The sequence below is a fragment of the Hyperoodon ampullatus genome (assembly GCF_949752795.1).
Source record: "Hyperoodon ampullatus genome assembly, chromosome: 2".
NCBI classification, from domain to species: Eukaryota; Metazoa; Chordata; class Mammalia; order Artiodactyla; family Ziphiidae; genus Hyperoodon; species Hyperoodon ampullatus.
In genome coordinates this window covers 124,595,401-124,622,099 of record NC_136915.1, presented here as the reverse complement: position 1 = coordinate 124,622,099, position 26,699 = coordinate 124,595,401, and the positions used below count along the sequence as shown (strand labels likewise).

Genomic DNA, 26,699 nt, shown 5'->3' with positions numbered 1-26,699 from the left:
TCACTGTGTCCTCACATAGCAGAAGGGACAAGGAAACTATCCAGGGTCTTTTTTATAAGGGCACTAATTCTACTCATGTGGGCTCCACCCTCATGACCTAATCACCTCCCAAAGGTCCGACTTCCAGATACCATCACATGGGGCGTTAGGTTTCAACACATGAATTTGGAGGACACATAAACATTCAGTCCATAGCACTCTCCTTCCATCACTTTTATCACTGATTATTTTGCTTGAAGGGAAACCCTGATATATTTTTAAATTGCCCTCGCACTGAGCCATAGTGAGCCCAGTATCCCTGAACTGACACCTTAATTGGTCCCAGACGGAAAGGGAAAACTATTGCTCTTACACCAGTCTTTCCTCCCTGAAGGCCTGATGCAGGTCACATGTGAAGTGGTTTCCTGTCTCCAAGGTCTAATCTCTGCTGACAGCGGCCTGCATGTCACACTGAGTCTCCTGAACTGGACAGTCTCTCTCCAGAGAGCTGAGTCGGCGGGGTGGGGGGGAAAGGAGGGGATGTCTGGCTAAGAGTCTGATGCGGACACAGGTGTGAGGACAAACCCCTCTCATCTGGCAAAATACACTCAACACAGGGCATGGGAAGCAAAGAGTCTCCCTCAGCCTTTGGGATCAGGGGAGTCTCCAGAGATGAAGTGACATTTGGCAGCAGGTAAGATGATGATGTAAGCAGAAGCCTCTTAAAAGCAAGGCAGGAAGAATGTTGGGACAAGTGTAGGAATGGAAAAACATGAGCCATTCCTCCAGACCACTTTTTAAAGAGCCTAGAAACACCATCTGTAAACTCTTGGGCCTCATTATCACTCCTCAGGGCACTGGCCCCACGCAGCACCTGCAGAGTCCCCAGAGGAGTCCCTTCTAGAAAGTTCTGCTTTCTGTTGCTGATTGAGTGAGTGCTCGGGCCTATGTCTGTGTGTCCCCAGTAATAATCAGGAATATGAATACATTTTCCTTCATCACTACTGTGTGCAGATAGGAGTTAAGAGACAATGGCAATAAAGTGGGTGCAACTCCTTGGCAAAAGAAACCTTGTATGTATTATAAACTCATAGATCTTCAATACAAGTTCATGGCCGGGGAAGTGCTCTTTGTTATGGGGATTGCCTGGTGCAGAAACTTGCAAAGAAGGGCCGGGTGTGCAGCTAGCATGCCAAATCACCGATCACAGAGCTGTTCTCTCTCCATCCCTTCATCTCATTTCTATTCCCAGGTCTCATTGTGTGCAATGTCATATGCACACACACAGATGCACAGGAATACCCCATCACAGCCAGGACGGTGGTGCCAGGGGAGGTGTTTTGCATGAATTCCATCCTTGGGGTTGGAAGCATTTGCTCAGCTGTCAACTACAAATAGCCTCGTGTAGAAGATGATGTTAATTAGTATGCCATTTAAAAAATGGGAAAAAAAAAACCCCACTGCCCACAAACAAGCCATGTAGGGGCCTGAAGCCCTACCTTGACAGCCAAAGTGAAGCATGGCCCGCTAATGCAGCCTTAATTCACTTTGTTGGCAGAGAAAGCAAGCTCACCATGCTGCTGCGGGAGTCCCTGGGGAACGTGAACTGCCGCACTACCATGATCGCTCACATCTCGGCCGCCGCCGGGAACTACGCCGAAACCCTGTCCACCATCCAGATTGCCTCGAGAGTGTTGAGGATGAAGAAGAAGAAAACGAAGGTAAGGAGCTTGCAGGGGGTGCAGGTGGCTGAAGGAGCTTTCGCAGCCCTGGCCTGGAACTGAGTCAGAAAGAGCCAGATCAATATTTCTAATCCCCCAGCACCAGGGGCATGGTGAGCGTGGCTGGCTGCCACTGGCCTGGCTCAGCATCCACCTTGGGGCAGGAACACCTTCTGGCTGATACTGAAGTCACTTCCCCTCCGCACAGCTGGTGCTTTCCTCGGTCATCCAGCCTGGACCCCTAATAGGGAGTACTTGGTCCACTTTAGATAGTTTAAATGGATTGCTACTTTGAAAATGTTGAGAGGGACGGGAACTCTTCATAGTTTATCTCTTGCCTACCTTGGTCCTTCAACTGACTGACCCCTCCTTGTTCAGGTGGCCCTACTTCCCTTGCATTTCCAGGAGGCATTTTCAGACTGCTGGGTGTTGTCATGTTAATTCAGTGGTTTCTGGTTGATGCAGAGTCAGCTAGAAACCACTGGGCTCGTTTTCTCAGGCCGAGGCAAAGCCAGGACAGTGGTGGTGTGACAAGAACGTTTGAGAAAATAATCATGATTGTGGTCACTCTGGGCCATAGCCAGCTGGTGATTTGTGGGGGGCTTTCCCCCTCCTTTTTGTATCTTTCTTTTTTTTTGGTCAAAAACACATCTTTCCAGTGTTCCGTGGCACAAGTTGTCACAAATGGTTTGGGTGTGCAAACTGGTGACCCCTCCTCAGTCCTTAGGCAGTCAGATGGGACCTGGGTGGGTCACCCCATTTCATGAGCAGCCTCTGCTTCCCCAGTGCGCCTCACAGGGGTTATCCTTCGAGTATGAGGCCGTGACGTGCACAGCTTGGGTGCCTTACCTGGCACACCCCGGGTAACAGCCCAGAAGCAGGGAGGCCCACTGGGGTCTGGATGGCCTATATGGAGCCAGTGGCCTCCACCAGTTGCCCCACGAAGTCAGGGTCCCTGGGAGGGCTGTCTTGGAAGGTGGCCCACACTAATGGTTCCCCTCTCACTCACAGTACACATCGAGCTCCTCGGGGGGAGAGAGCTCCTGTGAGGAAGGCAGAATGCGCAGGCCCACCCAGCTGAGACCCTTCCACGCCAGGGCCGCCGTGGAGTCGGACTTCCCGATCCCTCACCTGTCCAGCGACCCCGACTACTCCTCCAGCAGCGAGCAGTCCTGCGACACGGTCATCTACATTGGGCCAAATGGCACGGCCCTCTCTGACAAGGAGCTCACCGACAACGAGGGGCCTCCAGATTTTGTCCCTATCGTGCCGGCCCTGCAGAAGGCGGCCAGGGGTGACAGCCGGTCCATGGAGGCCGGAGAGGCCACGGCCAGCAAATCGGAAAGGGACTGCTTGAAGTGCAACACGTTCGCTGAGCTGCAGGAGAGGCTAGATTGCATTGATGGCAGCGAGGAGTCCAGCACGTTCCCTTTCGAAGAGCTGCCGGCCCAGTTTGGGGCACAGCAGGCAAGCAAGAGTGTCCCGCTAAGCCAAGCAGCTGGGGCAAGCCCACTCTGTGAGTCTGATAAGGAAGATGATGGGTCAGATGGCCAGCTGACAGCTAGAGAAGGCAGTGAACCCCCGGGCTCCAAGGTGCAGGGGAATCACTCCCCTGTCCCTGCTGCATGGCTCACCAACAGCTCCACCCCTGCCTCACCCAGAAGCATCCCGGGCAGCAGCAGCCAGCACGGTTCTTCCCAGCTTGTGCAGAGCCCCAGCCTCCAGAGCAGCCGGGAAAGCCTGAACTCCTGTGGCTTTGTAGAAGGCAAGCCCAGGCCTATGGGCTCCCCCAGGCTGGGTATCGCCAGCCTGTCCAAGACCTCAGAGTACAAGCCGGCTAGCTCTCCTTCCCAGAGGTGCAAAGTCTACACCCAGAAGGGTGTCCTGCCTTCTCCTGCCCCCCTGCCCACCTTCAGCAAGGATGCGGGCATGGTATCTAGTGAGTCCCTGCTGCAGCCCGAGGTACGTACCCCCCCGGTCGGAATGAGCCCCCAGGTTTTGAAGAAATCCATGTCTACTGGGAGTGAAGGGTTCCCAGAAACCCCTGTGGACGCCGAACATCAGGCAGCAAGTTCTGCAGATGCCAAGAAGGAGATACTGAGCACCACGATGGTGACAGTGCAGCAGCCCCTGGAGCTGAACGGTGAAGACGAGCTGGTGTTCACGCTGGTGGAGGAGCTGACCATCAGCGGGGTCCTGGGCGGCGGCCGCCCCACCAGCATCATCAGCTTCAACAGCGACTGCTCGGTGCAGGCCCTGGCCTCGGGCTCCAGGCCCGTCAGCATCATTGGCAGCATCAGCGAGGACCTGGAGTGCTACTCAAACGTGGCTCCTGTCTCCGAGGTCAGCATCACGCAGTTCTTGCCCCTCCCGAAACTGAACCTGGATGAGAAGGCCCGGGAGGCAGGGAGCAGGCGTTCCTCCATCAGCTCCTGGCTGAGTGAGATGAGCACAGGCAGTGACAGTGAGCCGCCCTGCCACAGTTTCATAGCCCAGACGTGTTTCGGGCACGGGGAAGCAATGGCAGATCCTCCGGCCTCGGAGTTCGTCAGCGGCATCCAGAACACGGCTGTGGTGTGCCGAGAGAAGCCCAAGGCGGGCCCCGACAATTTGCTCATCTTGTCGGAAATGGGGGACGACTCCTTCAACAAAGCAACCCCCATCAAAGGCTGCAAGATATCCACGCTGGGCAAAGCCATGGTCACCATCTCTAATACGGCCAGCCTGAGCAACTGCGAAGGGTACATCCCCATGAAGACCAACATTACGGTTTACCCCTGCATCGCCATGAGCCCCCGGAACGTCCAAGAGCCCGAGGCGTCCCTTGCCACCGTCAGCTCAGTCCCCAAAGCAGCCCGGTCTCAGGAGAGCAAGGAAAGTGGTGCAAAGAAAGAGATGAAATTTGAGGACCCCTGGCTGAAACGAGAAGAGGAGGTTAAAAAAGAGAATGCCTATCCCCACGAAGCAGGGATTAGGCACGAGACTGCCCCAGGCCCCCCAAAGCCTGAAGCCAAAGCGGAACAGGACAGGAAGGCCAGCTCCAGTGACGGGCTCAGCAGCAGCAGTGGTGAGGTATCTGCCTCCCCCGTGGCCGACAACTTCAGGAGGGTTGTGGACGGCTGTGAGACGGCCCTGCCCAGTGTGGCTGCCCAGAGCCCTGTGCATCTCAACAAAAGCCTGAAGTCGAGCAGCCTTCCCAGGGCTTTTCAGAAAGCCAGCAGGCAGGAGGAACCGGACAGCCTCTTCTCTCACTGCCCTGCCGAGACCAACGGCATCGGCCCGGCTTCCAGCACCCAGCCCTCCAAGGCCACCCTGGAGAGGAAGGTGGCGTCACCCAAGCACTGTGTCCTGGCTCGGCCCAAAGGGACTCCCCCGCTGCCCCCTGTCCGAAAGTCCAGCTTGGACCAGAAGAACCGGGCCAGCCCCCAGCACAGCGCCTGCAGCAGCAACTCCAGCAGCCCCTTGAACCAACCGGCGCCCTTCTCGGCCAGCTTCCCGGACGAGCCCAGCGGCAAGACGAAGGATGCTGGCAGCAGCAGCAGCAGCAAGCTCTTTGGTGCCAAACTGGAGCAGCTGGCCAGCAGGACCAACTCTCTTGGCAGGACAACAGTCAGCCACTACGAATGCCTCTCGTTGGAGAGGGCCGAGAGCCTGTCCTCCGTTAGCTCCAGGCTGCACGCGGGGAAGGACAGCACCATGCCCCGCACGGGGAGGAGCCCGGGCCGCAGCGCCGGAGCCTCGCCCACCAACCCCGGCCCCGCGCAGTCGGCCGGGGCCTCGCCCAAGGCCAGCCAGTCCAAGATCTCCGCCGTGAGCAAGCTGCTCCTGGCCAGCCCCAAGGCCCGCAGCCTGTCCACCTCCACCACCAAGACCCTGAGCTTCTCCACCAAGTCCCTGCCGCAGGCGGTGGGCCAGGGCTCCGGCCCGCCCTCCGGTGGGAAGCACATGTCCTGGTCCACCCAATCGCTGAGCCGGAGCCGGGGCTCGGGCCTGACGTCCAAGCTGCCGTTGCGGGCGGTGAACGGGCGCATCTCGGAGCTGCTGCAGGGCGGCGCGGGGCCCCGGGGGCCGCCGGGGCGCGCGGGGCCCGAGGCGGAGGAGCGCGCGGCCGCCGCAGACGAGCGCCCACCACCCGCCGTCCCGCTGCCCTCGCCCTACAGCAAGATCACGCCGCCGCGCAGGCCCCACCGCTGCAGCAGTGGCCACGGCAGCGACAACAGCAGCGTGCTGAGCGGGGAGCTGCCGCCTGCCATGGGCAAGACGGCGCTCTTCTACCACAGCGGCGGCAGCAGCGGCTACGAGAGCATGATGCGCGACAGCGAGGCCACCGGCAGCGCGTCGTCCGCCCAGGACTCCATGAGCGAGAACAGCAGCTCCGTGGGCGGGCGCTGCCGCAGCCTCAAAGCCCCGAAGAAGCGCGCCAACTCAGGTAGGCTCGGGCCCGGGCATCGACGGGCGGAGGGAGGGCCCCAGGACTCGGGGATGGGCGTCCCTGTCCCCAACCGCCTGTCACCTGCTGGGGACAGAGCCATGGAGGGCTTCACTGTCACACCACAGGCAAGTGCAGACTCTGGAATGTTCCGGTCCAAATGTAGGGACTGTGGTCAATGCACATCATAAGCCATTTGTTTGCCTCAAATCAAAGAAACCAACCTCAAGGGACCCATGCAGTCATGTAATTCTAGACGTTATGATGTAGATCGCCCCATTCATCCACCCCATAACAGATCGTGAAATAGGACGAGGAGGTTAGCCTCCCGGCATGTGCAGGAGTCATCGCGGCTGTCAGAATTTCGATGTCTTTATTTCCCAGGCGGTGTATGCGTCAGGCTTTGATCTATTTTGACGGTGCTCTATTTCAGACCCTCAGCCCTGAGTCTCAGCAGCAGACCTGGGAGCAGAACCACCGGTATAAGACAAGTGGAGAACAGAAGTCCATTCAGTATAACATGACAGCTGTTGGGTCCTATTTTCAGGGTCAAGGGCATTCAGATGTATTGATAGCAGTTACCAAAAATAGCAAAGAAGTTTACCTAAGCCAGAGCCTTTGACAAAAAAAAAAAAAAAAAAAAAAAATCTGGCCTTCTCCGTACTCGGTTGTTAAACCTTATTATTACAATCTACCCAGTCTTGGTCTTCAAAGTCCAGATTATCGTGTGATGTTTGCTATGTGCTCACATGAGTTTGAGTTTGAGTGTTACAGGGTGCTTTACCTACTCTAATTTAGCATCTTGAATCTACCAATCCAATTTATTCTTACAATAGCTTTACTCTTTTTTTGACTTGTATTGTTTGGTTTGGCTGTTACACTGGAGTAAAGAGGAAGAAAAACTAAAATAACCACTCGGAGAGTGGACCACAGGCTCTACACGTGTCCTTGCTTGCTGCTACCTCCTTTTGTAAATGCAGTTCTCGAGGGTCCCTTGTTAGGTTAGGCTGTTTGTGTAAAATCAAAGCACCAGGCTGGGTGCCAGAGATGGGATTTAATAGAGAGTGCCGAGGGCATCGGACTGCTGTGAGCAGCTGCTGTAGATCCCAGGCTCCATAATGGATATGGCAGTGGAGATATGCTCCTTGCAGGCTGGGTGACCTTGTCTCGCTTATTTATGATTATTATTAAGAAAAATGCTGGCTGTCAGACATGATCAGCATAAATCAAAAGCAACTTCTTTAAGAGAAGCCATAAAACTCCTCAAAGGAAACTCCTAGCTCGATGGCATGATTTTACAATTACTAGAGACATTTGGAACTGCAGAGGAGACAGGCAATTATCTGTTAGTGGAGGTTGCTTTAAAGCTTTGGTTATTTCCTTAGTGAAAATGAACTAGAAATATACTGCCAGGGAGAGAACCTTGAGTTTTTTTTAGTGCTTTGTAGTACAAGTAACAGTGGAAACAACCAAACATCACGAGTGTTCACCTTTCCAGTCCCATTCCTGGAGATCCATGTCAGCGGAGAGTGCTCAGAATTCGACCTGGTGCGGTGGGATGATTGATCTAGAAAGCAGGAGACTTGGGGTCTTGGGCTGTGTGACCTTTGGGGAATAACTGTACTCTCTGGGCTTCAGTTTTCTCACGTCAAAGTAAAATGAAAGGGTTGGTAGAGAACCACCATGGTCTCTCTGATGCTCACGTTGTAGAAGTTGGTGCAAATAATATAAAGAATATTGGTGGTAATGTGACTTCCTTTCCATATGACGATCCGTAGTCAGTGGGATTTATTTTTATTTTTTTATTTCCTTTCCTTTTTTAAAATTTTTATTTATTTTATTTTTATTTTTTTAACATTTTTATTGGAGTATAATTGCTTTACAATGGTGTGTTAGTTTCTGCTTTATAACAAAGTGAATCAGTTATACATATACATATGTTCCCATACCTCCTCCCTCTTGCATCTCCCTCCCTCCCACCCTCCTTATCCCACCCCTCTAGGTGGTCACAAAGCACTGAGCTGATCTCCCTGTGCTATGCGGCTGCTTCCCACTAGCTATCTATTTTACGTTTGGTAGTGTATATATGTCCATGCCACTCCCTAACTTCGTCCCGGCTTACCCTTCCCCCTCCCCGTATCCTCAAGTCCATTCTCTAGTAGGTCTGTGTCTTTATTCCCGTCTTGCCCCTAGGTTCTTCATGACCTTTTTTTTCCCCTTAGATTCCATATATATGTGTTAGCATACGGTATTTCTTTTTCTCTTTCTGACTTACTTCACTCTGTATGACAGACTCTAGGTCCATCCACCTCACTACAAATAACTCAATTTCATTTCTTTTTATGGCTGAGTAATATTCCATTGTATATATGTGCCACATCTTCTTTATCCATTCATCTCTTGATGGATTAAAGACCTAAATGTAAGGCCAGACACTATCAAACTCTTAGAGGAAAACATAGGCAGAACACTCTATGACATAAATCACAGCAAAATCCTTTTTGACCCACCTCCTAGAGAAATGGAAATAAAAACAAAAATAAACAAATGGGACCTAATGAAACTTAAAAGCTTTTGCATAGCAAAGGAAACCATAAACAAGACCAAAAGAGAACCCTCAAAATGGGAGAAAATATTTGCAAATGAAGCAACTGACAAAGGATTAATCTCCAAAATTTACAAGCAGCTCATGCAGCTCAGTATCAAAAAAACAAACAACCCAATCCAAAAATGGGCAGAAGACCTAAAAAGGCATTTCTCCAAAGAAGATATACAGATTGCTAACAAACACATGAAAGGATGCTCGACATCACTAATCATTAGAGAAATGCAAATCAAAACTACAATAAGATATCATCTCACACCGGTCAGAATGATGGCCATCATCAAAAAATCTAGAAACAATAAATGCTGGAGAGGGTGTGGAGAAAAGGGAAACCTCTTGCACTGTTTATGGGAATGTAAACTGGTACAGCCACTATGGAGAACAGTATGGAGGTTCCTTTAAAAGCTAAAAATAGAACTACCATATGACCCAGCAATCCCACTACTGGGCATATACCCTGAGAAAACCATAATTCGAAAAGAGTCATGTACCACAATGTTCATTGCAGCTCTATTTACAATAGCCAGGACATGGAAGCAACCTAAGTGTCCATCAACAGATGAAGGGATTTATTTTTAAGTTGTTCAATATTGTTCAGGCCTTTTCTGTGCAGTTAGAGCTTGGTGATATGGAAGTTGCAAGTGTGGTTGGGGAGGATCAGGCAGCGTAGAAGACAAGGCCACTGTGAGAAGTGTGTAATCTCACTGGCGAGCAAGGATGAAGACTGTGGAACAGGGACCAGTGAACCCTGAACCCAGGTGCCTTGCCTAGTGCTGACTGAGGTCATGAGAGCTAAGGGTAAGAAGTATTTAGATAAAGAAGGCCCAGAACATTGAAGAAGGCTACAGGGAAACATTGGGATTGGGCCAGGCCTTAAAGGATGCTGGGACAAAGCGGGTAAAGGGCATTGTAGGCTGAGGCAGTGATGGGAGCACGAGCTTGAGGCAGTAAGAGCATAGTTTATGGATAAAGAGTGGGATTAACTCAACAAGGGGGATATTCTTAATGGATGTAATAATGGACAGAAAATGTAAGCCCAGATCAAGTTATTCCTTGAACATCTGGCAACTATGATAAGAATTACTGCAGTTGGCAATGGGGAGTCATTATAGGTTCTTGGCTGAGAGTGTCATAAGGTGACAGAAGCTGTGGGTTGCTTTCTATAGATGGATTTTCATCAACCCCTCCACTGTTGCTTGCCAGCTCCCCCGTGGTAGGTACACAAATGTATACGTGTAACCATTAGCCATGAAGTAGAGTGATGACAGCCAGATCAGGTGGGGAGCGAATGTCCACCCTGTCCAGAGGGCATTCAGTTGCTAAGAGGATGGCAATTGGTGATGGGGAGTTTATGGCATGGTTGCATCAGCTTGGCTGCCCCTGAGGCCCCATCCTTTCAGTGATTGATAGCTCTTTGGTATCATGTATCATGTGGGCTCTCACAGACACTCTCTCTCTTCTTCCTCATGTTCCTGACACTTCACCCCAAATCTGGTGTGTTACTCCCTTGGCTTCTCTCTCTTTTTTTTTTTTTTTCCTTCTCTCTCAGGCTGGCTGGGGAAATATGAAAATTAGATCAGCACCTTGGTCTGAGTGAAGTTCATTTCCACTGTAGCAGACCCGGGTGTGGTGTGACACAGCATCCAGAAAGCCCAGGAGAGAAACCAGCCAGGGAGTATGTCGGTTCTGAGATGCACCCAGGGCTTGACCTGCCTGAGCACGAGCTCCTGAGAGCCCTGTTCGGCACTTGACTCAGTCTGTTGGGTCCCCAGTGCTGGGCTGGTACAGGTTACCATGAATCAGTTGGACACCATTGATTGATGCATTGGTTGGTTGGCTGGCTGACCGTGTGGTCCTACAAGTTAGCTGAGTTCTTTTCTATGTACTTCTCGTATCTCGCCCTGCTGATGACCCATGTTTTAAACATTAAGCCTATCATCTATTTTCTTTCCCACTCTAAGCACCAAACACTGTGCCTTCCCTTCTCTGGGTACCGAGTAAACGTTACTGACCGATGGGTTGCCGGGTTCAGTTAGCAGATCCACTGCACCAAAACCTGTGACCAGTTACTCCTCCAAAGGGCCTAGAGCACCATGGTTCACTCTGTCTGTACCCCTTGGTTCGTCGGTTCTCAGGTGCAATCTTATTTTATTTTAATGAATTCAGGAAACACAGTGGTTCCTGGCTTAATGAAAATGGGGATAAGGCAAGCAGCTTCTTGGCAGCTGTAAGATTTCTAGAGTGTTTCTAAGAGACTCTACGTAGAAACAGATGCGAAAGGGTTCCCAATGAGATAGCCTTTTTGACTATAAGTTGGGAACTACTAGAAAAGTAATTGGCTCCCTAAGACACCGAGGAAGCCCCTTAGAGTGGAGAGTGGGTGGAGGCAGGTACGGGGCTGAGAGGCCTAGAGCAAGCATGTGAGGGGCCTGGGCTCTGCAGCCGGGCCCCTCCCCATCTCCTGTCCAGCCTGGGAAGGGTTCACTCTTCAATTCAAGCTTCCAGCAACCAGTGCAGCCCCATCCTCATTCATCTGGGAGGCCACGGAGCTGACTCTTGCTGGCCAGTAAATCCACACATGCTGATCTTTCCCCTCCCCCCTCCTCATCGCGGATGCCTGTGGGTCCTCCTGGCATTCGTGCTTTCTGCTTTTTGACTCAGTGTCTTTCTAGTGTCTGTACCCTGAGTCGGAATGAAGATGGAGAGTGACGGAGGGAAAGCTGATGATGGCGGGTTCTCAGGGGTGGGCGGTGGGGATGGACATCAGCATGTTCCCTGAGGAGTGTTGTGAGTCCTCGGTGCTCAGAATGCCCATGTTTCCAGACATTTGACCTAAGAAGCAGCATCTTCAGACTCAGTGTGGACACTTAAAAAACAATTTTTTTTGGAGTAGAGTTGCTTTACAATGTTGTGTTAGCTTCTGCTGTCCAGTAAAGTGAATCAGCTATACGTATACATATATCCTCTCTCTTTTAGATTTCCTGCCCATTTAGGTCATCACAGAGCTTTGAGTAGAGTTCCCTGTGCTATACAGTAGGTTCTCATTAGTTATCCATTTTATACATAGTGGTGTATATATGTCGAATGTGGACACTTTTATCTGCACTCAGTGATGATAAAAATGGAAGGCCCGGCCCAACATCAGACTCCTCACTGGGGTCATCAGTGCTGCGGAGGATAGAGTGGGGTGTGACAGGCCCCTCCTGCTGCACGCAGGTGGCAGCCAAGCCTGGATGGGGAGGGGAGAGGGTGGGCTTCGGTCAAATTGGGGCCATTTCATGCAGCAAAGCTATTGGCATTTATCAGCTTAAGTGCTTTTTTTTTTTTTTTTTTTTTGCACACTTGACGTCTCCATGTCCAGACTGAGTGCTGGGCTGATGAGCAGGGAGTGATAGAGAAGAAAAAGGAATCCTGACCCATTGGCATCAGGACGTGTGATCCCAAACCAGACAGCTGCATCTGACAGGGCCCCGCACCACTGTTGCCCGACTAAGGCGCCTCCCCGCAGCTTCCTTACAGCAGACACTTCCCTGACCTTCCAGCAACCTGGAAGTCAGTGGTCATTGACAGGGATTAGGCTCAGCAGAAAGCTGGAAGCATCTGCTTGAGAGGTGGAGAGGGTGGTGCATGCTGAAAATCCAAGAAGTCATATTACTGTGGGGACCCAGACAAAGGCCCTGTGGTCAGTTCTCTCCTAGTGATGACGTGGCGTTTGGGCACCGTTGTTTCCTGTGCCCTTTCCAGCAGTGTGAGGGCGCCATGTCTCCCTCTGAAACTTCCTTCACAGCATTAAACTCCATTTCCTCTGGTGTGACCACATTCCCCTGCCCCTGCCCTCAGCTTTCCCCATCACACCCCAAGTAAGGCTCCCAGTGTACCTCTGGAGGAGATGAGAGGGGAGGGGAGGCTCCTTAGTGGTGGGTGCAAGACCTGGATGATATCCGTTCATTCATGGAATTGATTTACCAGTGACCAAATTCAGAACGCTCAGAAAATGCAAGATAGCCGTTCACTACATGCAGGAGAAACCCCCAGACTGCAACTCACCCGACACTGGGCACTGACTTCCCACCCTGGCAGGGATTGATTGACGTGGTGAGGAAGTTGAGAAGATTGCAAAAACGCATGGAAAGAAGGCAATGGGAATTAGATTGCCTTCAGGGTATTTCTATTAAGCTACGATAGCCCAGTGAAATGTCATTCTCCATTCAGGCTTCTTTACTTTTCTTTCCCCAATCGGGGTGATCTCATAGGTCGTCCTGGAGTGGTCTGGAAGGAGATAGTGACCCTTATTCCTGATGTTTTCCCATCTGATCACATCCCATCTGTGGTAACCAGACTCCTAGGTAGCCCCCAATGGTCCCTGCCTCCCGGTATTCACCATTGCTTCGTCCCCTCCCATACTATACTAGGGTTGGTCTCTGTGTGCAATGGAATAAGGCGGTGAATCACTTCAATAGAAGTGAGTGATGGTATGTCACTTTCAAGATTAGGCTGTGAAAGACACGGTAGCTGCTCTTTCCCGCTCTGGGTAAACCAGCTGCTATGCCATAAGTAGCCCTGTGGAGAGGCCCACCGGGCAATGAACTGAAACTCTGGCCAACAGCCACATGAGTGAGCTTAGAAGTGGATGCTGCAGCCCTAGTCAAGCCTTCAGATGATGGCAGCACCATCTTGACAGCTTGACTGCAGCTCACGAGAGACCCTGAGCCAGAACCACCCAGGTAAATAAGCTGCTCCCAGCTCCCTGCCTCACAGGAATGTAGCTGCTGGGTTTAGGCTAATTTGTTACACGGTGATAGGTAACTGATACACCACCAATCCCATGACCCTCCTCAGTTCCTCCCCTGTTTCTCCCGTAAACAGATCCTTAGAAGAGTCATCCCAGTAATGTCTGAACACATGCACCCAGTGGATTAAACGACTGAGATGCCCATACATGACTGACCTCGCTTTTAGAGGGGTTGTTGCTCCCTGACTTGTCCTTGGGGTCAGGCGAGGTGAGGGGGAGGACCAGTCACCCTTCCTAGGGGCTGAGTACACATTATCCAACTGAGGGAAGAGGGCTACTGGGAGCCCCATCACGAGTGTTTGCAGCCTGAGGAACTCGGGCTGCCTGGTGGCCAGGCCCGGTCTCCACTTGAAAGATGCTCAGACTCTCCCTGCCTCCAAGAGCTGGACATCCTCCCACTGATGCTCAGCATTCCTCGGCCTCCCTACATGTTCTGCAGCAGCCCCATCTGACTGCTGCTGTCTCATGGCGTGTAAGCTCTCTTGCTCTCCCTCTCTCACTGAAGTCTGACTGGATGGAGTCCACTCTATTTAAAAGCAGAATCAGCCCAGACTCTAAGTGCAGGTAGCCACGGCTTCAGGCAGACTCCATCTTCTTTCCTCGGACTCAGGAGGGACCACACATCAATCCTGAGTTAAATTAGATGGGGCTCCCTTCAGCGCCAAGATAAACCGGTTGCGATGGTGTCACGTTTCCCAACCATCCTCCTTCCAGGAGAAAGCAAGCCTCCTAGATGCCCCTTACTAGAGGGAGGAGCTGCCAGGTGGGTGTGCCTCAGGAGATGCAGCTGTTTGAGGGGACACCACCACCTACAGGCCCAAGCTTCCCTCCCAGGGGGCCAGGCCTGCAGCCTCCCAGCGGGAGAGGGGCCAGAACCAGGGGAACAAACATGGTAGTTGCCCAAAGCACGAGGCAAGATCCACTTCAGATGTGGGTGAAAAGATTAGGCCCCGTCCTCAGAAGCCAGGGCCTGGCTTCACTCACTCATGCCACCAGTCACCAGAAAAGGTGGTGCTTGGTACAGTGGTGCCCCCGGCCCTGCCAGTACTATGGTGATTGCTTTTATAATCCTCTAGAGACCTGCCTCCAAGGGCACAAATCTCATGTTATCTGTTGGGCTGCACCCCGCAGGCCTGCAAGCCTTGTAGTTGTCCAGCCTTGAGACCGAAGGAAGAGCCCAGAGACAGCGACAGAGACATCAGTGGTGTTTGGACAGGGGATCCTACACAAAGGGTCCTGGAGCCACACCCCACCTTGTTCGGCAGGCAGGACACGGAAGCAGTCTCCACTACTCAGGGGAGAAGGAGGCTACCATTTATAGAGGGAATTGACGTCAGGTGGGCTCATCAGGACTGAGTAAGCCCTCTGATAAAGAGGATTGAATAGTCACGTGAGTGAAGCAGGGACTGGGCAAGCAGCGGATGTACAGAGAGCAAGAGAATAGCCATCTTAAATGGCTTCACCATACAGTCTACCCGTACATACCCTGCACCACCCTTACGATCTTGGTCCACCCCTCTTCTGCGATATCCCTGGCGTCAGGTGTGTAGAGGTGCACTGCAACCAAATACCACAAATGCAGTACAGACACCAGCAGCTAAAGAGTATCAAGAGCCAAAGAGGGGGGCTTCCCTGGTGGCGCAGTGGTTGAGAGTCCACCTGCCGATGCAGGGGACACGGGTTTGTGCCCCGGTCCGGGAGGATCCCACATGCCATGGAGCAGCTAGGCCCGTGAGCCATGGCCACTGAGCCTGTGCATCCGGAGCCTGTGCTCCGCGGCGGGGGAGGCCACAGCAGTGAGAGGCCCACGTACCACAAAAAAAAAAAAAAAAAGAGCCCAAGAGGTGGGCAATCTTTGGAGCCAGGTGCTTATCCGGTCGATTTTTCATGGAAGTTCACAGGAGGACGACAGCGGCATCTCGCTGTAGACCCAGCAATCAAACTCATTTTGTAGTGAGGCCACCGTTGTCACCCAGTCCACAAACAGATTACCTCTCTCAGACTAGGGATGAAATGTAAGATGTTGAACAGACAGATTACAGGGAAGATCGTGATTAAGCAAAATAACAAGCAGTGTCAGCATCCTGAGATATCACCACCCCTGCCTGTGGTTTTCATCCTGGCCTGCAGTACCATATTGCCTGTCCACCCCCAGTCCCTACAGCCGGTGCTGAATACTGGAGAGGCAATGTGATAGAATGGTGCCTTTCTCCAGTAGGCGCCCTGGATTAATTCCCTTAGTAGTCTGCGGGGGGGAGTGCAGGTAGAAGACAGGTAAAACCTGTAGGTCCCTTTCTAATCCTATTCCCCCCGAGGCAGCAAACCCAAACCACAAGGGGCTTACCTGTCAGCCTCAAGACCATTTTATAACATGTTCCCCTGGGGGTAGATCCTGTGGCCAGGGCCAAAGCGAATTGTTGTCCTGACCGGTAGTTGGCAACGGTCCTTCGGTGGGCAACTGTTAAACTCAGGTTGTGTTGACTAGTTTCCTCTGGGTTAACATGGCGTCAGCACTGGAACAATTGCTCCTGGGATGTTCAATGGTAGCTCCTAGGGCTTGAGTGAGTCTCCTGGCCCACATGTTGAGAGAGCAAGTTCCCATCTCAATTGTTGTTTAAGTAGCCCAGTCATCCTTTCCATTAGCCTGGCAGCAGTGGGGTCGTAAGGCAGGTGGAAATGCCAGTGTATGTCATGTTTATCGGCCCATTCCTGAACTCCATGGTCCTTGGTCACTGTCAGTGTCCATGGGGGTCCCATATATCATGCTCAGCTGTCCTAGACACCAGATAGTGGTTGTTTGCATTGCTGGGTAGGCCTTTTGTAACGTCTTCCACCTGTTGTAATGCACTGTAGACAGCAGATAGCTGTTGCTGCCACCACACTGTATCATTGCTCTGCCTCCTGCCAGAGCTGGGACCAGAGGCCCAAGGGCGCTCTTATTAGTTTGCTGTTGCCATGGGCCCCAACTAAACCCTTCTGGGTAACTGGCCACATCCGATTCACAAGCCAGTTCCTGAGTTAATATCCCTAAAGCCTGGGCCTGTAATCATTTAGGCATGGTAGGTCGGGGGTTTGCTTGTCTTACCCGACCAGATGACACCCTTGATAGGTAATCCAGGTCCTTGCATTTTGTTTGTATTCACCAGCCATCCTTGGGCAGTCAGATGAGCCACGAGCACAGGGCTGCTACTTTTAAACTGGAAAGATACCCGGAGGTTAAGAAGATAGCATTAATATAATAGAACAGAAAGACATCTCTCACGGTAGACAGCTGCCACAGGGCCCCACTGCGGGATTATCCCTGCAACCTTTGGGCCCTACCATGTTAATAGACAGCCTCCTCGGGATTACCCCTGCAACTTTCCATTCCCGTCCTTTTTCCCCAACATCTCAGCACTCACAGGAGTTTCCTCGGTCTCCCAGCTAGGCTCGCCAGTTCTTGGGATGCACCCTGCAGGCCCACAAGCCTTGCAGTTACCCAGCCTCGAGACCGAAGGAAGAGCCCAGAGACAGCAACAGAGACATCAGTGGTTTACTGGTGAGAGGGATCTGACGCAAAGGGTCCTGGAGCGACACGCCACCATGTATGGCAGACAAGATATGGCAATAGCCTTCACTACTCGGGGGAGAAGGAAGCTACCATTTATAGGGGGAATTGATGTCAGGTGGGCTCATTGGTTATCAGGGACTGATTAAGCCCTGTAATTAAGAGGATTGGGTAGTCATGTGAGTGAAGCAGGGACTGCTCAAGCAAGGGATTTATAGAGAACAAGAGAACATCCATCTTAAATGGCCTAACCATATAGTCTCTGATTTCTGTGTATTTTTCATCTCCTCAAATAGATTATGAAGAAAAACAATCGAAAGGATATTCATGTTCAGTGAGCACCTACTATGTGCCAAGTTCTGTGATGTTTAATCATAACCCATCCTTTGGGGAAATCATTTATTATCTGATATATATATATTTTTTATTTTGGTGGAGAATGTGGGCAATGGACTTTTTTTTTTTTTTTTTTTTTTTTTTTTGCGGTACGTGGGCCTCTCACTGTTGTGGCCTCTCCCGTTGCGGAGCACAGGCTCCGGACGTGCAGGCTCAGCGGCCATGGCTCATGGGCCCAGCTGCTCCGTGGCATGTGGGATCTTCCCGGACCGGGGCACGAACCCGTGTCCCCTGCATCTGCAGGCGGACTCTCAACCGCTGCGCCACCAGGGAAGCCCCCAGCAATGTATTTTCTAAACAAGGGAATACTGAGACTTTGGGCAAGTTACTGAAGTCTTTTGTACCTTAGTTTTCTGCTTCTGTGAGAATTAAATTAGATACTAGGCTTGTCTGTGACAGAAAACCCTAATAACAATATTGAGATTAATTTCTCATGTAAAAGTCTGTGTAGGGGGTTTTAAGGGCAGGGAAAATACTCTGTGTGATTGTATCATGGTGGATACATATCATTGCACATTTGTCCAAACCACAGGATGTAAACACCAAGAGTGAACCCCAGTGTAAACTATGGACCCTGGGTATCTGTATCCGTATGGATAATGACGTGTCAATGTAGGTTCAGTTGTAACACATGTACCACTGTGAAGGTCTCCAGGGTGTCAGGAATCCAGGTTCCTTCTCTTGTTTTTCTGTTGTTTATGATCTTCATGTCATGGACCGGCCAGCAGGCCCATATTCCATCCAGGACAAAGGTGAGAGGATGAGGAGAGCAGACCTCACCCTTTCAGGACACTTTCTAGCTGTTACACAGGGCACTTCTGCTTCTATTGCACTGGTGGAGCTTAAGTCACATGTACCACACAGGGTACAGCTGGGTGGCCATGTGCCCTGCTCCAACTCGGGGTCTTCTGCAGAGGAAGAAGAGGAGGGCAGGTACTGGGGGGCAGCTAGCAGTCTCCATCACAGTGTGTAAGGCACGATAAGTAGGGCCTGGCATAATCAGTGCTTATTCCAGTGTTGTTGTTAGAAGCAAATAAACTCCTACCACAATACCAAACACTAGGATCTTTTCTCGCTAATGGAACGTCTCTAATTTCACGGTAACCCTTGTCCATGCTGAGGGTGTGGCCAGGGTGACTCTCAGTTCTCGTGTCCTCCAGCCTGTGTGTTTCAGGGGGGAGACCACAGGTGGCTCGACAGGTGAGGGGGGACATCTGAGCTTGAGGAGGTAAAGCAAGTGCCAGGTAAGGAAGTGGCTGCTGAGGCGGGAGGTGGGAGGTTGGAGGGGTTCAAACACATCTCTGCCACAGGCTCCGACAGCCCTGTCATGCCGCCAGCCCTTGCATCAAAACTACATTTAAAAGATAGAAATTCAAAAAAGGAACCCTCTTGCACTGTTGGTGGGAATGTAAATTGATACAGTCACTATGGAGAACAGTGTGCAGGTTCCTTAAAAAACTGCAAATAGAATTACCATACGGCCCAGCAATCCCACTACTGGGCATATACCCTGAGAAAACCATAATTCAAAGAGTCATGTACCACAATGTTCATTGCAGCCCTATTTACAATAGCCAGGACATGGAAGCAACCTAAGTGTCCATCACCAGATGAATGGATAAAGAAGATGTGGCACATATGTACAATGGAATATTACTCAGCCATAAAAAGAAACGAAATTGAGTTATTTGTAGTGAGGTGGATGGACCTAGAGTCTGTCATACAGAGTGAAGTAAGTCAGAAAGAGAAAGACAAATACCGTATGCTAACACATATATATGGAATTTAAGGGAAAAAAAATGTCATGAAGAACCTAGGGGTAAGACAGGAATAAAGACACAGACCTACTAGAGAATGGACTTGAGGATATGGGGAGGGGGAAGGGTAAGCTGTGACAAAGTGAGAGAGTGGCATGGACATATAGACACTACCAAACGTAAAATAGATAGCTAGTGGGAAGCAGCCGCATAGCACAGGGAGATCAGCTCGGAGCTTTGTGACCACCTAGAGGGGTGGGATAGGGAGGGTGGGAGGGAGACGCAAGAGGGAAGAGATATGGGGATATATGTATACGTACAGCTGATTCACTTTGTTATAAAGCAGAAACTAACACCATTGTAAAGCAATTATACTCCAATAAAGATGTTAAAAAAAAAAGATAGAAATTCAAAACGATTAACTTTAGGCTTAATCCCCTACCTAGGTTCCCAGAGACGGAGGCTCATCCCGGCGCTGTCCCTTGACACCCCCTCCCCTGTGAGGAAACCGGCCAACAGCGCAGGGGTCCGTTGGGTGGACGGCCCCTTGCGCAGCACCCAGAGAGGCCTCGGGGAACCTTTTGAGATTAAAGTCTATGAAATCGACGACGTGGAGCGTCTGCAGCGGCGACGAGGGGGCAGCAGCAAGGTGCGCCTCCCCCTCCCCACGCGGTGGCGGTCCCCCAGGGGGTCCCCGGGCTGACGCTGAGGCCGCGGCCCAAGAGGAGGGCGCAGGCCACCGAGACTCCCAGCGGCTTCCGGCGGGAGGCGGGCCCGTGCACCCAGCTCGGGAGAGCAGCCTGTTTCTCTGCCCGGAGACCTCTGAAGGCTCTCCTGGATCCAGCTTGGAGCGCCAGCCGCCTTCTAAATTTGAGATATGCCAGGGATAGCCCTACCCCGTGAGTGGGCTGTCTGAGCTGAGCCCCCAGCTCCCTCCCAAACTTCCCAGTGACCTGCTCCTTTTGCATTGACCATAAGCACAAGTATTCCTTCCCAGAAGAGGTTGCCTGGGTTGGATTTGAGCTGAAGGTCCTTTCTCCTCCCCCCTCCACCCCCATCTCCTTCCCATCTGTGTACTAGGAGGTCATGTGCTTCAATGCAAAGCTGAAAATTCTGGAGCATCGCCAGCAGAGAATTGCCGAGGTCCGAGCCAAGTACGAGTGGCTGATGAAGGAGCTGGAGACGACGAAACAGTATCTGATGCTGGATCCCAACAAGTGGCTCAGCGAATGTAAGGCCCATCACTGCGACTCCTGGGTTCACCACTTAAACAGGCCAGGCTGAGAGGGACACAGACGCTGTCTGAACCCGAGGGCCTTCCACGCCCCTTGGCTGGAGATGGCCTCCCTGAGTGCAATCCCGCTTTGCGGGGGGCAGGTGGGAGGGGTGTGAGCAGCAGCAGGGCGGTGAGTATTGCTCTTGCACGATTATTTCTTATGTGTCTCAGTCCAAAGCACCTGAAAATGAGATTTTATTTTCCCCCTACATGTGGTGGACGATCACCCAGACATGAAGGCTATATTACCAATCTGCTCCCCGGCCACAGAATCACATTGCATATCTAGCCTGAAATAGACAAGAATTTATAGAGTGCTTAATAGGGTAGAATGTGCAATCCTAGAAAAGCCTCAAAAAGAACCCAGAAAGCAAGAAAAACATTTCTGAGTGAAAAGAATAACATTCACAGTGTTATTTCCATTTAATAGAAAGCCCAGGATGACAGTAACCGTCTAATAACAATTCAGAACAATTGTGCTCCCTTTGAAAGATGGATTCAATTGTTTCTTATTTATTTGTTTCGAACCATTCCATTTACCACAAAATAAAGCTCAAATCTGGTCCCAACTGTTTCATTGATATGGGGGCCCAATGCTAGATGACTTAGTCTCTGAAATAAAATACATTACTTACACTAAAATTCCTTTCCCTCCTTGCCCGTCCGGCACTCACCAGCTCTTCCCTCCAGTCCCTCAGCCTCCCTGTGCCTCCCTCTCTTCACGACTGTCCCCTGAAGGTCACATCACCCTCTCCCCAGCATTCCCAGGCCAGTGCCGGGAGCATGACAGGCAGAGTCTGGGGCTTAGGTTTAAGAAATACTGGGTGAAATGATCCTGGGCAAAGAAGAAAGGACAGAATTTGCTGGCCTTCTGGCTGTGCCCTGCCACTTTCACAGTATGTTTTCAGGCGGCTTCCTTTTCATAGCACTGAGGTAATAACATCTCCCCTGAGTACCTCATGAGTGCATATGAGGCTCAAAAGAACCTAGAGGAGGGGCTTCCCTGGTGGCGCAGTGGTTGAGAGTCCACCTGCCAATTCAGGGGACGTGGGTTCGTGCCCCGGTCCAGGAAGATCCCACATGCCGCGGAGCGGCTGGGCCCATGAGCCGTGGCCGCTGAGCCTGCGCATACGGAGCCTGTGCTCCGCAACAGAAGAGGCCACAACAGTGAGAGGCCTGCATACCGCAAAAAAAAAAAAAAAAAAAAGAGGACAGGTCACTGGGACCAGTCTGTGATGCATCTTACCTTGTTGAATTGTACCATTTGTGGTGACAACCACAGTCATGCAGACCCACTTTGGATGCTGGCTGTGAGACCTTGGGTAAGACGCTTAACCTCTCTGAGCCTTGATTTCCTTAACTGTCAAATGGTAGGCACATAATGGTGCCTACCTCAGAAGGTTGTTGTGAGAGTATGAGAGTGAATGAGTTACTATCAGGAGAGTGCTGGTTACACTGCCTGCCCATGATGGAGCAGCAATGTCTGGTAGTAATTAGTGTTTGTATTATCCCAGAGTTAACAAAATAGCTATCCTCAACAGGAGACATTTCCTCAGCACCTGCTTGCATGATGCAGCAAGGTAGGTCCCTTGTTAGAAATCTGGACAGAGACATGAACTCCTGCTCTCCAGGGTACTTCCATCTAAGGCTGTGATAGGGCAGACAAGACACGAACAAGGACATTAGCTGAAGTCTGGCTGCAGCATAAACATAGAGCCTAATGCTATGTTTCTCCCATGTGTGCACACCCTTTTCCTTCTTCCTTGAATCCTCAGGCACTTCAAGATCCCAGGGGTGCCCATTCAGCAGCTCCTCTTCCTTTTTGCTGTTTTCATTAACATTTTCTGAGAGCTATTTACGCCTAAGGCAGGCTTGATAATTGTCTTCATCTTACAAAGTCACATTTTTCCCAGGATGGGAGCAGCTTAAACATCGTTGGTACATATGTAGATGCTTCCAGGAAATGATCCCTTCCTTCTTGCCTTTGTTCATGTCAGGAATCAGGGATTTTTTTGATGCTGAGAAAGGTAATGAATAGAAGGCCATGTGAAAGGAGAAACACAGATTGTTTCTTCAAGATGAATTGAAACCAAAAATGACCCTCCCAAAAATCAATGAGACTGTATTCTGACTATTCCCTGGGTGTGGGTAATAGGCTGGGTGTTGGATAGAAATAAATGTTCTGGAATCCATTTTTTTTTAATTTCCAAGGTGATCCAATAATACAGCTGATGTGGTTATGGTATGGTGAGGGGTTTTGTTTGGTTTTTAAATATTAGACTGGTATTCAGGAGCCTCAGCCGCATTCCCAGCCCCGGTCCTTATTAACTGCGTAACCCTGAGCAGGACGCCTCACTTCTCTGAGCTCAGTTAAGTCTCCTATAAAAGAAGTCAGTCTTGATTTCAGCCCTTGATGTTCCTGTAGCTTGTTACAGTTCTCAGACCACATTCACATTCATCGTCTCTTTTTGGTTCTACTCTTCATGGCAACTCTAGTTAGGAAAGTAGGCAGACTAGGGTTATGATTCTCCTGTTACTTTTAAGGACCGTTTGCCAGCAAAGATTAGGCATGGCCGACCTGGGAATCAAGTGCAGGTCTCCTGCCTTGGATTCCAGGGCCACCCCCGCTGCCCTGGCTGCTGCCCATGCCTGTCCTCTCCATGCTGGGCACTCTGTAGCAGCCTACCCCCCTGCCCAGTCACCACTGGACCAAGTAGTGGCCAGGGGCCAGGAGAGGGTGGCCTCGGATAATTGCCCTTGAGGAACTGAAGGAAACAGACTTTTAACTCTTTGCAGGCCTGAACATTAGGGACAGCATCTGGGTCCTAAATCTCAGCTTCTGAGCACAGAATCATAATTATTATTATTTTTCATTAAAGTATAGTTGATTTACAATGTGTTAATTTCTGCTGTACAGCAAAGTGACACACACACGTACATCTATATTCTTTTTAATATTTTTTCCATTATTGTTTATCACAGGATACTGAATGTAGTTCCCTGTGCTATACAGTAGGACCTTGTTGTTTATTCATCCTATATATACTAGTTTGCATCTGCTAATCCCAAACTCCCAGTCCACCCCTACCTACCCCCCCACCCCCTTGGCAACCACAAGTCCGTTCTTTAAGTCTATGAGTCTAAGAATCGTAATTATTAACATAGATTCCATCATCACCCTAGTTCCCAAAGGACCAGTGAGTATATGAAACTGTACAGGAAATGCCAAGAGGCAGGGTCACTGCTTAGAGAGGCAGCTGCACACAGCTGTGTGAAGGACTAACCAGAGAGCAACACACATGTCAGCAGGCAGAGGTGTAAACATCATTCAGGTGAGACCCCAAAAAGGAAGGGCTTCTCCACACCTCAGTTTGAAGCTTTATTTATTTTCTAGTTAATAAAGAAAATGGTGCTGGTAAGAGTCCCAAATTCTGTCATGGAGATGGTGGAGGTGGGGAGAGCTTGATGTCACTTTGTCCCTCAGTAGAGTCGCAATAAAATGTCAGGGGTCTAACATTATCATTGGAACAAAGGGCCCCAATATAACTACAAGTAGTAAAGTGTTCTGTTCTCGACCTGAGAGGGGCAGAGGGTTAGGCAGGAGGGTGTTGCAGCACTGCCAAAGACCTTCCGGCGCAGGTGCAGGTATAGGCGCAGGTGCAGGTACAGTCGCAGGTGCAGGTACAGGCGCAGGTGCGGGTACAGGTGCAGGTGCGGGTACAGGCGCAGGTGCAGGTGCAAGTACAGGTGCAGGTTCAGGTGCAGGTACAGGTACAAGTGCAGGTGCAGGTACAGGCGCAGGTGAAGGTACAGTCACAGGTGCAGGTACAGGCGCAGGTGCGGGTACAGGTTCAGGTGCAAGTACAGGTGCAGGTACAGGTGTAGGCGCAGGTGCAGGTACAGGCGCAGGTGCAGGTACAGGTGCAGGTGCAGCAGCCACGGGCCGGCACAGCTGAGCCGTCTGATCACCCTTCCCCGCTGGCCGCGCGTCTCCATCGGGCTTCTCCTTCTTTGCAGTTGACTTGGAGCAGGTTCTGGAGCTGGATTCCCTGGAGTACCTGGAAGCACTGGAGTGCGTGACAGAGCGCCTGGAGAGCCGCGTCAACTTCTGCAAGGCGCACCTCATGATGATCACCTGCTTCGACATCACCTCCCGGCGCCGCTGACGGGAGCCGCCGCCCGGCCGGCCCTCGCTCCCGATCCGCAGGCAGCCGCACTCGGCGGGCCCTTGGTGCTGGCCGCGCTCAGTGACCACGGAAGGAGGACGAAGGTTGGTGGCAAGTCTGGAGTGAGCGTGGAGTGGAAGGCGATTTTTCTTTTGTTTTCTGTAGGAAAGGTGCAAACACCAAACACGCAGGAGAGGAGAAAATGATGGGAAACCCAAGGGACGTGGAAGCCCCCGTGAGACTGAAAAAGCACTTTGAGGAACTTTAAAGGACTTGTTTGTACATAAGAACTGGCAAAAGAGACCTCACTCTTCTCCTGGTTTGTGAGAAAAGGCGAGGGTGGATGTGGGATTGCTGTGGAAAGCAAAAACAAAACAAGTTTCTCCGAATGACTGATGAAGTGCCTTGCAAATCTTTGTTATTATCCAAACATTTATGTTCATACTTTCTTGTGTACAGATGGTGCTAGTCAAGATGAAAACAACAAAACGAACAAAAAAGAAAATCAAACACATTTTTGCAATGTATTTACAGCTCGTTTTCTCTTGGTGTTTTATCCTATTTCTGACTTGCTGTTTCTAAGTAAGTTGTGTTTGTAGAGCTATTTCCTAATCGGTATGGCATATGAATAAATGTTAACTGTCTGCTATGGTTCTGCTGGGAAGGCCACTCAAACAGAAGATAGAGACTTCCGGGCACAAGCCAGTGTGTTTCCAAAGAAGGTTGGAACAGCGGGTGATGCTCAATGCCAGCTCCTATGAGTGGCAGGGTCAGTGGGCAGACTCGGAGGTCGATCATGGAGCAGGTGCACGTGAGCTTGAGAGAAAAGAGAGGGGAAAGGGGTGCGTCTCTAGGGGGAAAGGAGCCTCTATGACCTGGGCCCTGCTTATCCTTTGGGTGGGATGTTTGTTCTGAATAGTTTCCCCTCTAAGTCCTGAACATATATACTAGTTCCTTTACCCACGAATCCAGGGTTTTCATGGCCCTCATAACATTTTTCATATTCATTTTTATTCCAAAGACTATGGATTGAGACCTTGAACCAATTCAGCAGAGCCATATTTTTTTGCTCCCTAGTTTTGCAAATTTATTAGAGTAGAGGATTTTTCCCAGTTTGGAGACCTTCTTGGGCTTGTAGATGCTCAGAGACCCCAACAGTATTGGTCCAGAACAAGGATGGATGTGAGATTGCACAACTTTTCTGTTGCCCAGGGTGCTGCTTAAATGCAAGAAGTCCCAGTCCTCGTGTGAACCAAAGCCTCCATCCCAAGAAACAACTAGGCTTGGCCACTCAACCTTGACACCTGAAGGCAGAGAAAGTTTTCCTGTCATACATCACACACCTGTAGCAAGGCAGGGCACAGAGTTTCATGCATATGGATGTACAGGGCTTGACTTTGGACCTCATTCTCAAATTGAGACGTTCATCCCTGCCACAATTCCCTTAGGGGCTATTATACCCATTTTAGTGATGGAAACCCAGGCACAGAGTGGTCAAGGGATTGTCTAATAACAGCTGTGGAACAGCAGGGCGTTTGCCTACCTTCCAGGTCAGGGCCCTCTCCCAGGCCCCTGCAGCCTGCCCACTGATAGAGGTGCCCAGGGTTTTCCCTGTTCTTTTTGCCCTCAAATGCAGCATATCTTCATGAGCCTATTTCCAGGTGAGGCAGTCCTGGCTAACCAACTCCTCAACCCCAACTGCTCCCCAAGGAAAAGGAACCTTTGTGTTTCTTTGACAATGCTCTTCAGGACACGTGTAGCCCAGCATAGCTCAGCTGAACTCAGTAAGTGGGAACCATAGTCTTGTGAGCTTCATAGTACTTGTCCTTTACTGGTCAAGAACAGGGCACAGACAGCCCCATTAGCTTTGTTTGGGAAGTCAGCCCCCTAGACTGGAAACCAGCTCCGTGGATGACAAGTCTGGCTCTGTGTTTGGTTAGAGCACGCTCCTATGCAGAGGTGCACATAGAAGCTGCACTCCCATCTGATAGCTGAAACGGGCTACAATATGGTGAAAAGTTACTCCAGAGC

At 50.8% G+C, this 26,699-nt stretch overlaps 1 protein-coding gene across 1 annotated transcript in view; it reads left to right on the top strand.

Moving 5' to 3' along the window:
- KIF26B (kinesin family member 26B) overlaps positions 1–24,668 on the top strand; it is a gene marked incomplete at both ends in the record, with an annotated part of 499,315 nt that extends 474,647 nt beyond the window's left edge. Inside the window, 5 exons of the mRNA XM_079697984.1 lie at positions 1,538–1,700; positions 2,712–6,129; positions 19,673–19,875; positions 20,307–20,457; positions 24,520–24,668. Of these exons, the coding sequence (XP_079554110.1) occupies positions 1,538–1,700; positions 2,712–6,129; positions 19,673–19,875; positions 20,307–20,457; positions 24,520–24,668 (4,084 nt within the window). The remainder of the gene's footprint in view (positions 1–1,537; positions 1,701–2,711; positions 6,130–19,672; positions 19,876–20,306; positions 20,458–24,519) is intronic.
- Between the last annotated feature and the right edge of the window lie 2,031 nt (positions 24,669–26,699).